The sequence below is a fragment of the Benincasa hispida genome, chromosome 9, assembly GCF_009727055.1.
Source record: "Benincasa hispida cultivar B227 chromosome 9, ASM972705v1, whole genome shotgun sequence".
Classification (NCBI taxonomy): Eukaryota; Viridiplantae; Streptophyta; class Magnoliopsida; order Cucurbitales; family Cucurbitaceae; genus Benincasa; species Benincasa hispida.
This window is the reverse complement of record NC_052357.1, coordinates 70,422,397-70,438,950: the sequence shown is the minus strand read 5'-3', so window position 1 is coordinate 70,438,950 and position 16,554 is coordinate 70,422,397. Positions and strand designations below refer to the sequence as shown.

Genomic DNA, 16,554 nt, shown 5'->3' with positions numbered 1-16,554 from the left:
CTTTTAAGATAATTATTCTCAAATTCTTAAAGATGAGCCAAATTGCTTTGATGAATCTTCGAAATGCCAAAAAATATCGTTGGTATTTCAGGTTTAAGGATTGGTATGTGCTCAAAACGAGTGTGTACAATATTGTCTTGAATATCCTCCCACGAAAATAAGGTTGCTTGCTGATAGAAGTTTGAAATCACTACCTCCCTAAAATATAGAGAGGGTTCAGGGTGCTCAGTAACCGGTTCACCGTCTGCACATCGTGTTGGCTAAAAAATCTTGAGGGGAACAGGAAGGGGAATGGTTTTTCTCATTTGAGGTACTCCATAACGACCAACCTCGTCGAGAGAATGGTTTAAAACTTCAATGTTCTCGACCTCTACTTTATGTTTGCCACGTTGAATTTCTTCGAAAATGTTAAGGGGTTATGAGGGTTATGCGAATGTTTTGACTAAATGCAATTTGCAAGCAACGAATTTCTCAATGGATGAATACAAAGCGTAAGCTCCAACTAAATATTCTTCTCTACACTGCTCTACAAGTTCTTGAAGATGATTGCTCAAGGGTGACCACAGGAAAAAAAAAAGAGAGAAAAATAAATTATTTGTTAAATTGTCGAAGGAAGGGAACATAAAGTGAAAATATACATACCAATACTACTGTACCACTAGAAACTGTCGAGGCACTTAGAACTCCTTCAAAAAAGTCATCATCGAGCGTCTTCGCCTTCTTTGAAGGCCTTTTCCAATGACGATCACTATTGCTACTATGACTTTCTTCTTTGTGCGCAAAAACATCTTTTTGAAGGGTGGGAGCTGCCTCTTCGATTAAACTAATTTGTTTTCCACCCTAGTTACTCCCTTTATTATTGGGTAGCTTAGGATGCAAACGAGCAGGGATAGTGTAGCTCATTAAGTGATGTATGTTATCCTAAAAATAACTCCTATATTTTGTCGACCACCATTTCCTATATCGCGGAGTAAAATGGTTGCATGGATCCAACGTGCGAGCTGGTATGAACATTTGAGACAATGATCGACGTCTAACGCATACCATAAAATGATATATCTGTTGGATTATATCAACACGCAGCAGAAGCAACAAGGATCGATAAGCACTCTAATTCATTAATTTTGGCAGGAACTAAAGCACGCTCTTGCAGAAACAAGTGGGTTTAAAATCTACCTTTGTAAAACTCCTGAAATCTCGATTTTCAGCTGCAAAATTCTCCAAATCTCGTTGTAGACCACCTTAAGATCTTCCCTACTATCCTCTTGAAGCTTTAGATTGAGTTGTGGGACTCAAAATAAGCTTGAACTAAGGGAATTTGGAGAATAACTCACAGCAACAACCCACTTGAAGAACACCTTCTTCACACGAATTTTTCAGCAAAAATTCTACATATTGCATTACCTCAAATTCACTCCAATCTTCTTTATATATTGCAAATTATCATGCCATGAAAATGGCTGCATGAGATGTAGCTCTTGGAGTAATTGAAGCCTTAAGATGTGGGTTTTGTGTGAGCAACTTGAAGATGTAATGGAAAAATCCAACTTTCCATTTTTGTGTTTTTCTTAAATATTTTTCAATTTTCAATTGATTTCAAAAATCAATTTGTTTTCTAAAATTGAAAATATTATTAATTTTACAAAATTAATTTCATAAATTAATTTTCTTAATAAAATCAATAAATAATTATTTAAACAATTTAAATAATTCTAATTAATTTAATATCTAATATTAAATTAATTTTACACAAAATCACCTTCATATATTTAAATCATATTTAAATATTAATTCTCTAATTTCGTTTAATTCTAATTTGAACATTCAAATTAATTTATGACGCTACTCTAACGCTATTCCATTTACAAGCTAGTAAAGGGACCTCGCGGACCTACAGATCATGGGCTCCAACGTTCCGAAATTAATTGGCTAAACTCATTAAACCGAATTACCCTCATTCGTTAAATAATAGGTCACTCCACTAAAGCCTATAGTTGAACTCCTCTCACTGTAGATATATTATGTCCACTTGATATAACCATGATTAGTAAGTTAACCCTTCACAAGTTGTTCGTAATAACGATTGGGTCAAATCTCTGTTTTACCCCCGAGATTACCTCTTGTTCCTTAAGTCCCACCGATCCTCTAATGAACAATTGATTTTTTATCCAATCAACAAAACGAGCCCCTCTCGAGCCAATGAGAGGGTGGGGCCCCTTGTTCAAGATACAGAATCGACACTTAAGGGAACAACCGCTCTACTAACCCTAAATCGGGTAGGAGTGAATTTCATCTTGCAGAGCTATGTCCCCAACTATTCATCCGGTCTTATCCCTCAAAATGGGAGGTTTATTGAGCAGTGCTATTGAACTCTTCTCACCCATGCAGATCAAAGGATAATCCCGAACAAACAGAAGTTTATAGTTAGCTCAGGATTAAGGTCAAGTTACCTAGTTCATCGCTTTTAAATAGTCAGTCTTCAATAGTAAACAGCATTATAAAGTAAAAGTGACTGATTTCGTGGTCCAATTTTGTATAAAACTTATTTGCACAGGACACCCCCACTCCTCATGTCATAACATGTATGAATTAGGATCACTTCATTTGTAGCACTTTACAACTCTTTGTAACAACATAATAGTAGGCTGCATCCAATAGTGTTACCAGAATAAGACACCCAACCTTATTCATATACTATAGATCATTTTGACTATTTACTCGAACCTGATCCACTTTTATGTCTCCACATAAAGTTCAAGTACTCATGTAATAATCAAGGGACTTTTAGGTTTATTGGATTTGTAATAAGCAATACATCTAATCAATAACGACTTATTGAATTTTCAGAATAAGTTGTATTGTTTACAAACCACAAGTTTTAGGACATAAAACACAACAATATCATGTTGTAGAATGTGGGGGCAGGTGGAATTTCTCCTATATCATTAGGGATGTCTTGGTAAAATCTAAACTGTCAGCCAAACCGATAAGGACTATATGATTTTATAATCAAAATATTCCCACATGGAGATGATATATAGCATGATCGCATATTGGAGGTTTGGCAAGTGATGCGTTGTAAATTGGATGTGATTATGGTATGAGTTGCGGTGATGTGTTATGTGTTGCACATGCAAGTTTTCCTAGTAAAACCCAAGTATAAGCCTCACTAGGTTTCCTGGTAAGTCCAGGGTTGAACACAAGGACTACTGAGTAAATATGCGACAATAAATTTGATTCCTTTGCGGTGGTGAAAATAAATAAGTTGGATGGTGTTTTGTTTAAGTATAATTCCTATGCGACAGAGTGGAATAAAGAGTTGATGAAATCGAGAATTATAATGAGTATGCGATGAACGGGTTAAGAAGGGGTTTAGCTAACACTTCCTAAGATTGTGTACAAGTTATGCGATCATGCTACACACAAACAACAACATGTCATTTCTCAATGCAAATGCCATAATTCCTATTTCTAGGACGCATGCGATGTATACGAAAATGTCGATAGGACTTATGTCTAAGCCTCTATTCTTGTCTATGTGATGATGAAGCTTTTGAAAGTACGATTATGACACATGGGACACAGGGGAATGTCGGGGCCATCAGGTGCCGAATCCAGATTCTAAATCCTGGCCTGGGGCGTTACAAATTTTCTGGTGGTCGAATCACACTGGATGTAAGTGGTCTTCGAGACATTGACAGATGATGGTGGAAGAAGAAAATCAAAGAAGAGAGAGCGAAGATTTTTTTTAGGCAAAAACAAAAAAAAATCATAAGGGTTTTTTTAAAGAAAAATAACAACAAAAGGGTAAAGGCCCACCTTTTGTGATTTGCAACCACAATTTCATGCTCATGGAGTATTCACCCCAATTTATAGCGTGAGCATAAATCCTAATTGATTTAGATTTACCAAATGAAATCTTTTCAAATTAGGAAATCTGATTAGATTTAAATTTCCTTATTTTTTTAATCTAAGCCTCATTTAAATTTGGTCATGTTCCAAAATCTATTTCAAATTTAAATCATTTGAATTTTTTCTTCACATCTAATTAAATTGTGTAGATAAAACCTCAAATTAAAAAAAAAATGGCTATATCCCAAATGTTACCTTAAATTCAAATGATCCAATTTTGAGCTTTTATCTTCAAGTCAAAATAAATTGTAGATAAAAATCTCAAGCTATCTCGAATTAAAATTTGGGCCTAATTTAAAATTTATCCCAAATTCAAAGTAAAAGTCTAGGCTTATCCTCAAATTAAATTGGATAAATCCTCAAAATCATCTCAAATTAAAATTTGGTCATAGTTTAAAATTTTAACCCAACTTAAAATCATTCATTTTTACCTTTTATCAAACTTAAATTGAGAGTAAAATCTCCAAATCTTTTTCAAAATAAAAATTGGGATACAAAATTTGGTCATATTCCAAATTTTATCCCAAATTCAAATGATTCCAATTTGTTTTCGATTTAAATCAAGCAAAGAATAAAATCTCAAATTTATCTCCAATCAAAATTTGGCCATAATCCAAGTTTGAATTGTCAAATCAAACTAAAATTGGGGATTTCTATTTGTCTCTAATTAAAAACTTCTACCTGCCTCAAATTAAATTTGGGCATTTTTCAAATTTTGTCCAAGTTCAAATTATTGAGTTTATATCTTCAAATCAAAATAGATTGCAGATAAAGTTTTAAAATTTATCTCAAATTAAAATTTGGTCATATTCCAAGATCTATCCCAAATTTTAATCAAATTTATGTACCAAATTCATAGTTTTCAATTGACACATCAAATAGAGTCAAACCCATGTAACTTGTATTTTGACTCAAATTTCATTTTTTTCGAGATTCACCCACCCATACACGTGCATAAATTTCGAAAAGGGGCATTTGTTGAATAAGAAATTTTGGACCAATCACAAATTGTCATATCATTTATTAAATTATTGACGAATTCCAAATCATTAAATTTGAGACAAATTAAAAGTTGACATGTGTTCCCAAATTAAAGTTGAAAACATAAATTGGCAAATTTTGATGATGTCATGTGTTTTCATCACAAGCGTTGGATTAAGTGAAATTAATTTGACTCAATTTGATATTATAATTTGGGCTGAAGTCCAATTGATAATTTGGCCCAAATGCAAAAGTAGGTCCAAATCAGACTAATTGGGCCCAAGGACCAGACCCATGAACCAACCAAGTTCAAGCCCATGAAGTCCACCAAAGAACTCTATAAATAGAGGAGCTATCTTCATTACATTTCATAGAGCCTAGAGAGAATTCTCTCAACAATAAAAAAAATTCATAGACTTCTGAAGATGCACACTTCTTGAAGTCTCTTGAAGATACAAAGACTCTTCCAAGACTTCGACTTCAAGAACATCTCGCGCTCTGCTTCTTCAAGTCAATCATACACATTCAACTGAAAGAGAACCAGGGGATGAAGTGCTAGAGATCGAATCACACCACATCAAATCAACATCAATATCAACACAAATTCAACTCCACAAAACAAGTTTCTCTGGAAACCTTGTGCTAACAAAAATAAAACAATAAAAATATGAAATAAGAAATTTATGCACTTTCTCCAACTTTCTTTAAATTTTCACCAATGTGTATCTTACAAGCTCCACCAAATGCCTTTATTTATAGGTAAAATAGCAAGTAGAAGGTGGTTTATTTGGACACTAAGAATGAGTATTTACAAGACACGTGGCAACATATATGGGGTGTAGAGGGAGTGACATTTGGCTTTTGACACTAAAAATGGGTATCCATTTTACACATAACTTGTAATATTTATAATAAAAATATTATTATTATTATTATTATCATCATCATCATTTATATATTTATTTATTTAAAAAATCATCACAAAAACAGTGACAAATGAGATTATACAATTTTGTTGATAGAGATATTATTTTGGACAATTGTAAATACAACAAAGTATTAGTAGATATAGTAGAATACAAAATAATTGGTAGATAGAACAAAATTTAAAAATTGATATAATCGTAATTAGATTCAAATGATAAACTAATTGTAATGGGATTTCGTTAATAAGTCAATCGTAATGAGCCACAATCACAAATGTAGGTGGATTGTTTTTTTATCACATTTATATTTACGATTACTGTTGTTATTACTATTACCATTTATTGTTATGATTATGGAACATACACGAACACTAATAAATGTAATCAAATGAGGTTTACTTTTTAAATTACTATTTATTTATTACGTTTTTCTAAAGTAAACGTGACCTAGATTCAACTCTTGAATTTTATTATAATAAAGGCTTCTTATAGATTTGGTAAATTAAGTTTTAAAAATTAGGCCTATTGTCCAAACTTATTACTTTGCAAAAATGATAAGAAAAAATAAGTCTAACCCACGAAATGTAAAAAAAGTACGGATATACCTGATATACTTGATACAATTGATACGCTTGATAAATCTGATACACCTGATACACTTGATATCCCTTGATACATTTGATATACTGTTGAGGTTGATGCCCTAAAGTCTCGTGTCATGTAGTTTGTAAACAGTATGTATGAACACTTATGTTGTTAATATATGATATTTACTTCACATCTTGTATTTTTCTCGGTTAATTGTTTTATTTGCTTTACCACAAACCAATAAACATAAAATCTCTGGTTATATGTATGTGACTCAAGCATGTATGTGGTGACATACAAGTAGATTATGTCTTGAGTGATAACCAAAATGGTCTGTAGTAAATGGATAAAGGAGGAAAACCTTATCCTGGTAACGCTACGGACGCAGCCCGCTTTATGGAATGGTCACATGTATTGTGACTTTTCACAGATGGTCTGATCCTGATCATTCGTGTTAGGGATATGCGAGCGGGGGCATCCCATACAAAGAGTTTGTATAAGATCTGACCACGAAGTGTTAACGTCTCGTTGTATAACACCGTTCATGACAGAGACTTCACTTCACTAGGATGACTATAGGTAACATGACCTCAATCTTGAGTGAGTTGGAAACTCCTGCCATTAAGGGCGGTCCTTTGATTTGTATGGGTGTGAATGGCCAGGTCGTTGATTCAAACCTACCATTTTGGGGATTCGTCTAATTTGGGAGCTAGAAACTCAGCTACACAAGATGGAATTCACTCCTTCCCCAAGGCAAAGGTAAGTAGATAGATGACTCCCTTAAGGGCTGATTCCAGGGCTTGAACGATGTGGCGCCACACACCTTCTCTTGGCCTAAGAGGTGTTTACACATAGTTGGACTATGTTATATTGTTTATTAGAGAAATCAGTGGTACTTAAGGAGTGAAATGTAACTATAGGGGCAAAATGGTAAATTGACCCAATTGTACTTACGAGCATCTGTGAAGGTTCATCGTACTCATGATTGGTTATATCCGATGGATACAAAAATATATATGTGGTAAGAAGAGTTCAACTGTTGGTCTTTAGTGGAATCACTGACAATTAACGGATGGTGGATCTCGTGGCTAAAAAGTTTAGTATTCACGTACCGTTGGAGCTTCGAGCCACAAGTCCATTAGGTCCCTTAGGTAGCTTGGATAAAGTCGAGAACCAGTATTTGGGTTAATTTGAAATGTTCAAATTGACAAGAGGAAGTCCAATTATATATGATATAATTGAGATACATTATTTTTTAGGAAATTAGATATAAATATGATTTATATCAAATAGAGGAGAAAATACTATAGTAGATATGTGATATCAAACTATAGGATATAAATATAATATGATTATATTTATTAATTAATTAATTGTTTAATTATATGATAATTAACCAAATTTTCCACGTTCGGACGTGGGTAGTGGGCAGCGTTGGTTATGGTAACCGGCCGGTTAAAAATGAAAAGAGTTTTCATTTTTCGTATCGTGCATTCATTAATTTCGACCGCCCAAAAAGAATTTGTGAAATGATCACTCGAAAGCCTATACGATAGAAGCTCTTCCGTCTAAACGATTGTCTACCTCACGATTTCTCTAAAACGATCATATACGTTTTTCCTAAACGATCGTTCAGCTTTTCCTACACGATCGTGTAGCTCCTCTATGCGATAAGCATTTTTGCTATATGATAGCACTGTATTATCTCCCACTTACTTATCGTCTACACGAATCGTTGTTCTCCGTTCTCTACCAAACTCACTAAAGCCCACCCTTTGGGTTTTCACTCCGAGAATACCTAGGGTTCATTAGTGGTGATGTTGTCCCCGCTGCAACGTTCGTGTTCGTGTTGATTGTGCTATTGCAGTTGACGTACCCACCGGGTGTTGGTAGATCTATTAGAGGGTTTCCGCTGCATTGGGTTCAGAAGTTCGAAGAAAGTTTTCAACTGGTAAGGAACCCTTTTCCTGTTATTTATTTTGTTTTGAGCATGCCAATAAGTAGATTTATGTGCATAACTATTTGTGTTGAATGTATATCTTTTGTATTTCGATCACGGTGAAATCGGAGCGATTTGAACACGCTCATAGAACTCTCGATATGAGATCCTTCATACACTACTAATGTATCATTGATACATTCATTTTTATACCCTTGATACACTTAATACACTACTAATATACTTTTGATACACTTGATACAAGATGTTATGATCGACATCTGGACAGTACTGATGATCTGATCCTGATTCAGAGTGGTGTCGTTGAACAAAGGAATCAGAATGGCACTACTTATGAGAAACGAAATGACTCCACGATAGAACTCAAACTGTTCAATATAGGCCTATTACCCTAAAAACACTTAATCTTACCACAAAAATCATTTAAATCGTGCAAATCTGATGGCGATAGAACTCAAACTGCTCGATGTAGGGTCCAAGCGGCATTATCGTAAGCCTGAGTAGCCTCTTCGGCAGAATCAAAGGTACTAAGCCAAACTCTAGTTTTCTTCCAAAGATATCTGATCTCAACATTATATCTGTTGTGGTTGATGTCCTAAATCTCGTAGGGTCCTATAGTTTGTAAATATTTTTTTTTAACAAACTCATTGATTATTTAATAAAATATATGATATTTTATTCCATATTTTAGTTGCATTAACCACAAACCAATAAATTAACATCCAAAGTTATCTTGTAGCTTAAACGTGTATGTAGAAACATACGGGTGGATCATGTCTAAGTGATAACCTAAATGGACCGTAGTAGATGGATAAGGCTGGGTACCTTATCCTAGTGACACTACGAGTATGGCTCGCATTATAGGTGTTACAATTGATGTAAAGTACTTCAAATGATATGATCATGATCATTCATGTATAGACATGTGAGTAGAGATATTCTATACAAAGGAGTTTGTATAAGACTGAACCACAAAATGTTTAGTCTCGTTATATAACACCGTTCATGATAAAGACTTACATTTCACCAGGATGACTATAGGTAACATGACTTGAATCCTGAGTGAGTTGTGAACTCTTGCCTATAGGGACGGTCCTTTGATTTATATGGGTGAGAGTGGTCAGATCGTTGAGTCAATAAGCCTACCATTTAAGGGATTCATCTGATTGGGGAGCTGGGAACATAGCTACACAAGAATGAATTAATTCCTTCCCCGGGATCGAGGCAAGTAGATAGACTGCTCCCTTAAGGGCTGATTCTAGGGCTTGAAAAATGTGGCGTCACACTATCTCTTGGCCCGAGAGGGGTTTAGTCATTGTTGGACTATGATTTATTGTTCATTAGAGAAATTAGTGGTACTTAAGGAGTTAGATATAACTACAGGGACAAAACGGTAATTTTGGTCAGTTGTACTTATGGAGTAATTTGTGGAGGGTCATTATACTGTTGATTGGTTATATCCAATAGACACAAAAATATATATGTGGTCGAAGACTGCAACTACCAGTCTTTAGTGGAGTGCCCAACAGTTAACGGATGGTGAATAATTTAATTAAAGAGTTTGATTAATTATTCATGTATCGTTGGTGCTTCAAGCTACAGGTCCATGAGGTCCTCGTGGTAGCTTAATAGGATTAAATGAGAATCAGTTTTTGGATTAATTTGATTTTTTTTTTCAAATTAATAGAGGGGTTTAATTCTATATGCTATTATTAAGTTATTTTAATTATATATGATATAATTGATATAATGTATTTTATACATTATGAGAGGAAATAAATATTTGAATAAGATTCAAATATTAATTATGTGAATTGAATTCACAATAGTTAAATTTAATATAAATGTGGTTTATATTAAATGTCATATGAGAGAGAAAAAAAAACTTATATTTATTATATATGATACAATATTAAACTATAGTTTATATGTTATATTTGATATAACATATAGTTTTATATATATATTAATTGTTATTTTAATTTAAATCTCTCTACTCACGTAAGTGGATGGATGGTATTATTTATTTTGGGATACTAGTCTTTTTCATCTTAGAGCAAGAAAGGAAGTCAGAAAATATACGATATTGAACAGAAAAGCGTACTCTCTGTAAGTTTTTTTAATTTTTTTCCTTTTCCTCATCTCTTCTCTAAAATTCATTCCCTCATTCCAAAATAGTTAGAGCTCACCACTCCTGGGTTCTCTACCTAAGAATACCGAGGTCACCTTTGTGGTAATGTCTCTCACTTGATTGAGGGATTCTTGAAAAAGGTATTCAAAGGTAAGGGTTTTTGAAACCCTAAGTTTCCTTTTAATAAAACATGCTATATTTTATATAAAGCATAATTTGTTCTTTACTTTCTGTAAAAATTACATTCGCTGAGAAATGGGAATTGGGATGGTCTCGCTTCCACTCAAGGTTCTTTTTAATGAGATCCTTCCGTATCTACCCCAATGATGCTTACGAACGCCTTAAGAGGACTCTATATTGGATCTTTTTGAGATGATTTCAGGTTGAATGGTCGATTTGGGTATTTCACTTGTAATGTTATTTATTGTTAAATATATTGTTGATATGCCAAATTTAAAATAAACATAACGTTAAAACTTGATTTAAATATAAAATTGGTATATCAGTTATACATCTAATATACTATTAAAACTTGGAAAAAAAATACGATTAATCAAAACATAAATTAGAGAAAATTTTAAAATATACACTAAGATCTTTTACAATCGAGCAAAAAAAATTAAAAAGGAATCGAACAAAAATAAAATACCATGTATGACGAAGATGAAAAATATGCAAACTCATATTTGTCATTTTTTTCTTCAAGAACTTGAATAAAAATTCCCAACAAGCTATATATATTTTTTTAATGTGAGAAAGTGGCACGTCATCATATCTTTCCATTTTTTTTTTTTGGGCAATAAAATGGAAAACAAAATATCCATGAGACTGCTCCCATCTTAGATTGACCTTTTCTTTGCTATAGTTGCAAAGTTAAAAGCGGCAAGCTACGGGTGCAAATACACTAATTTATATTGCTACCCCATACAATTTCCCTTATAATATAAACTGTCGCTGGGTCTATCGGCGATAAAAGTGCTGCACATAGCACTGAAGCCCATTATTAAGAAATTTCGTGTTGGGCCCAACTTACAAAAATCATCTGCTGATCGGCTAAAGCACTGAAGCCCAAAATTCCGATCCATGAGCAGCAATCGCTTCCATTCCAATCCTTGCTTCTCCACCCAGATTTCCAACTCTATACTAAAACCCTAGTTTCCGTCGACCTCACTAACAGGAGAATTCAGTCATCATGGCCTCGTACGATTACGACGACTCGCGGGCCAACTATGATGACCCCCGCCACGCGCCGGTGCCGTCTCCGGCTGGCCAAGACATTGGCTACGACCCTAATTTCGTTCCAGATTCCGTCAAGTCCTTTGTCGTTCATCTATACCGCCACATCCGTGAGAAGAATGTATATGAAACCCATCAAATGTATGAAACCTCCTTCCAGTCCCTATCGGATCGCCTATTCAAGGACACACCATGGCCGTCAGTAGACGCCGTGGCTCATTTTGTGGATAACGACCATGTCTTCTGCCTACTTTACCGTGAGATGTGGTTCCGCCATCTCTATGCGAGGCTATCACCAACTTTGAAGCAGAGGATTGATTCGTGGGATAACTATTGTAGCTTATTTCAGGTGGTTTTGCACGGAGTCGTGAATATGCAATTGCCTAACCAGTGGCTATGGGATATGGTGGATGAGTTTGTTTATCAGTTCCAGAGTTTCTGTCAATACCGGGCCAAGATGAAGAATAAGACCGAGCAGGAAATTTCTCTTTTGAGGCAATTCGATCAGGTTACTACGACTAATGTGTTTTATTTTCCTCCACTGTTTACATGAAAATATGAACACATGGGATCTAGTCGTTATCTGAAAATATGGAGGATGCGTGTTACTAATTGGACAAGGAAGTGAACGGTTACTAAACAATATTACTTCTTGGCCTTCGCATTCTTCTATATGAAATTAATTTGTATAATTTTTAGTATTTTAGGACTGGATTTGAAGCCTATACCATCTCCAAGGATGTTAAAAAAGAGCTTGAATATCCCTGAATCCAATGATTTCTAAACTTCGAATGAAAATCTTTTAAGACTATGAGATGAGGAACGTATTATTTTGTTTTTTTCTTATATTTTTCTGATGGAGTTTGGGTACCCTAGGTCAGATATTATGTTCCAAATTTGATAGCCATGTTCGGGTGTATCTGTATCCAACAGGCACAGATCCTTCGTACACTCATCTTCTTGCTGTAACCTTCACTTTGAGTTTTTTTGCCCGTCTAGTCTTGATGGTTTTTATGGTCTAATAATAGTCTATCTATATCCAAAGGACTAGGAGCTTGACTTTAGTGGTTGTTTAATTCCAGGCTTGGAACGTATATGGCGTCCTCAACTACTTGCAAGCATTTGTAGAGAAATCCTCAATCATTCATATTCTTGAAGAGGAGAAAGAAGGTCTTGAACAATTTACAGCCACTGATGGGTATGACTATAGTGGTGGAAGTAGTAATGTTTTGAAGGTTTTGGGATATTTCAGCATGGTTGGATTACTCCGGGTTCATTGCCTATTAGGTGACTATCACACTGGTTTGAAGTGCTTACTCCCAATTGACATAAGCCAGCAAGGTGTTTTTACTAGTGTGATTGGAAGCCATATTACTACTATATACCATTATGGGTTTGCCAACCTAATGTTGCGGCGGTATGAATTATTTCCTCACTCTGCATTTCTTTCAAGTGTTCCATCTTATTGATGCATTGTTTTCCATTCCCTGCATACCTTTCAGTGGATTTTGCATTTTGGTTGAAGGTATTAATGTTCTATACATAAATCATAAATGTAACAGTACTAGTTCCTTATCTAGTTTTTTAAATTTTGGAAATTTTAAAAAAAATTTCCTGTTTATGCTTTCTTTCATTTTTTCTCAATGAAAGTTGTTGCTTCTATTAAAAAATGTTGTCAGTTCACTCTAAAGGATTAAAGGAAATGTCAAACCTGTCATGCAAAGTTGAATGTCAAATCTTTATTAGAACTCGTAGGGTACTGTATTTAGTGCCTTGGACCTTTTCCCTTCATTTCTCATTAAATGAATTCTAAATGAAGTTCATTTCCCCCTATTTTCAGGTATGTGGATGCCATTCATGAATTTAACCGAATTCTCTTGTATATTTATAAAACTAAGCAATACCATCAGAAATCTCCTCAGTATGAGCAGATTCTAAAGAAGAATGAGCAGATGTATGCCTTGTTGGCTATATGTGTTTCACTCTGTCCACAAGTGAAGCTTGTTGATGAAACTGTGAACTCTCAGTTGCGGGAGAAGTATGGTGAAAAGATGATCAGAATGCAAAGGTATGACGAGGAGGCTTTTGCCATCTATGATGAGCTTTTCTCATATGCTTGTCCGAAGTTCATCACTCCATCTGCACCTAGTTTCGAGGAGCCTCTAGTAAACTACAACCAGGTAAGCTTTAGATCTGGATTTTTAAAGAAGTTGTATTTTGTAACTTTTAGCAAGCGGCAGCTATTTTGAAAGTAAAGTCTAGATATGTCTGCTATTGACATTCCTTTTGAAGCCTCCATATCTGATGGAGGAATGAAGTTGACAAGAAATATCATGGATTGAACTTGAGTGTTCTGTGACCATACAAATTATTGAAATTTGAAATTAGGTGAATGAGTGACAGTACCCTGCTTAATGAGTCAAAGAATGTGAAGAGGCAATGTAGAAATAAAGGATAGCATGCTATTACATAGAGTTTTGTAGCTGTTTGGATCAAGCAACGTGCATTTTATTTGCTATGTGTCTTATTGTCTAAGTCATTGTTTCATTATGTCGAGTCGAACAATGAGTAGGCTATGACTGGGAGTGCCACCAGTGTTTTGAATGTTATCAATTGTATGAATTTTTCCTAGTCTTTAGGGTTTATTGGCCTTGGGCATTGTCGTTCATTCTTTCACGAAGTAGTTTCTAATCAAAATGAGCGAGGAACAAGCAGACAATTATATAGGCTGAGAGCATCTGGTTGAACGGCTTTCCTCCTAACAATTCTTTAATATCTAGTTGAACCCTTTAATATTATAGGAGTTTCTACCGTTTATTGTCTGGCTGATTCTTTGACTATTCAACTCGAGCATCCTTTGAAGTTTCTAAAAACATCATTTCAAGAGGACTTTAAATCTCTCTAAGAGTAATGTTTATTTTATTTTAAGCATCTTTCTCGAGTTTTGTCTACTTTGTGCAAATTGGAGTTAAGATTAAGATTGATGAGTTTGATTTCATCATTTCTGCACAAAACATATGCATGCATGTGGTCATGTTAAACCCCTTCTGCGTGTTGTCCGTGTTCTTTCTCTTTCGGAGGTTTTATTTGCATCTCTCATCTTTTCCAGGATGCCTATAGACTCCAATTGAAACTATTTCTATATGAAGTAAAGCAACAACAGTTACTCTCTGGTGTCCGAACCTTCTTGAAAGTGTATTCCACCATCTCCCTTGGTCAGCTTGCGGTTTACATGGAAGTGGATGAATCCACTCTAAGGTTGGAATTGGAAGACACCATTTCATTCTTATTAGCTGCTGCATGTTTCTGAAGATTAATTAAGGGATGCTTCTTTTTTTTTTTTCTTTTTCTTTTCCTTTTTGTTGGTTATATTTACAGGACAATTTTGTTGACATACAAGCATAAAACCCATGCCGTTGATAGTGTTGGAAAAATTATGTCCAATGCAGACGTGGATTTCTACATCGACGATGTATGCCTACTTTTCTTGAATTGCCTCTTCTTTGGTTTGCAAATGCATTTCGAATTCAGTACACATGGCATGTCTATCAGTAGTTCATTTTTGTTATTAACATTGTTGGATTTCAGATGGTTTCAAGTTGAAAATAGCTTTAAATTGGGTAGTCTTGTATTATATTATCGGTTGGTTTTAGCTTTTTCGTTTTCGTTTTATTATTATTTATATATTCTTTTACAAAAAATGTTTAGATTGCAAGTAAATGTTTATATGGAAGCTCTGCTGAGTATGACTCTCCAGATTGAATTTGTTTGGTTCTTCTACAATTTTTTATTCTCTGATCTATCATATTTATATGTTGATTTTGCTGTCATACAAATTGGATTCAGTCTATTTCGGTATTATTTATAAAATTGTTATCCTAAAGGACGCTGCCTTTTAACTTAAATTCATTGCAGGACGTTATCCATGTTGTCGAATCTAAGCCTGTAAATCGTTATGGAGATTTCTTCTTGCGGCAGATTGTTAAAGTATGTAAAACTCCCTGTTAATCTTGCATCTCTACGTTTGTTATCTGGATGAAACCATAATGATGCTTGTGTTTTTCTTTCTGACAGCTCGAAGGGATGATTAATGATTTGGACAGAGTGAAACTGGATTGAGTTCTCTTTAATTAGTTTGGTTGAACTGCCTTTTTTGACGAGGCTTTTACTAAGGAACGTTTACTCCATTTAAAGCCTACCATATCCATTTTTCAACTCTGTACTATTGTTAGTGTAGCTATACTTCTGAGAAGCAACTTCAATCGTCTGCACTCACTCAATTGTCATTCGGATATTAGAGTGTTGAAGGCTTGTGCCTGAGTTTTTTAAGTTTGTCATCTTGGTATTTAAATGTTATTAATCGATTTACTTGATGCATGTATCCATCTTAAAATTTTCCTTTACATGGAAGCATAAAACTTGGGATGTTCAACAAAGGCTTCCGTTTGTTCAAGTTTTCTTATGTAAAAGTTCATCCAACAGTTTCGAGTTCTCCTGCACCTTCTGTTGCGACAGTTACACCAGGTGCTTGGTTAGAATTACAAATGGAATCGGTTCAAAAATTACAAGGCCTTTTTGTAAGTGCTATAAAACCATATATGTTTTTTTCAGAACGCCACCTACATTAGAAGTGTTGTACTGTGCTAGTTCATTTATTTGTTCAATAGTATCATCATTCAGTAGCCAAGGATACAAAACTACATACATATAACTGAGAAGAAAAAAGAAAATTAAACGTGGGGAAGAATACCTTTTTGGTTCTTAGGTTTTGGGTTTAGTTTTTAGTTAGTCTCTAGGTTTCCAAATGTTGAACATTTAGT

The 16,554-nt window shown here is 34.6% G+C and overlaps 1 protein-coding gene across 1 annotated transcript; it reads left to right on the top strand.

Moving 5' to 3' along the window:
- The first annotated feature begins 11,568 nt into the window (after positions 1-11,568).
- On the top strand, positions 11,569-16,296 carry LOC120086605 (eukaryotic translation initiation factor 3 subunit L). Its single transcript, XM_039043337.1, has 7 exons — positions 11,569-12,242; positions 12,817-13,151; positions 13,575-13,914; positions 14,844-14,992; positions 15,113-15,206; positions 15,650-15,721; positions 15,809-16,296. Exons 1-7 carry the CDS (start codon positions 11,691-11,693, stop codon positions 15,851-15,853), a joined length of 1,587 nt encoding a protein of 528 aa, XP_038899265.1. The 5' UTR covers positions 11,569-11,690; the 3' UTR covers positions 15,854-16,296.
- Positions 16,297-16,554: the final 258 nt, after the last annotated feature.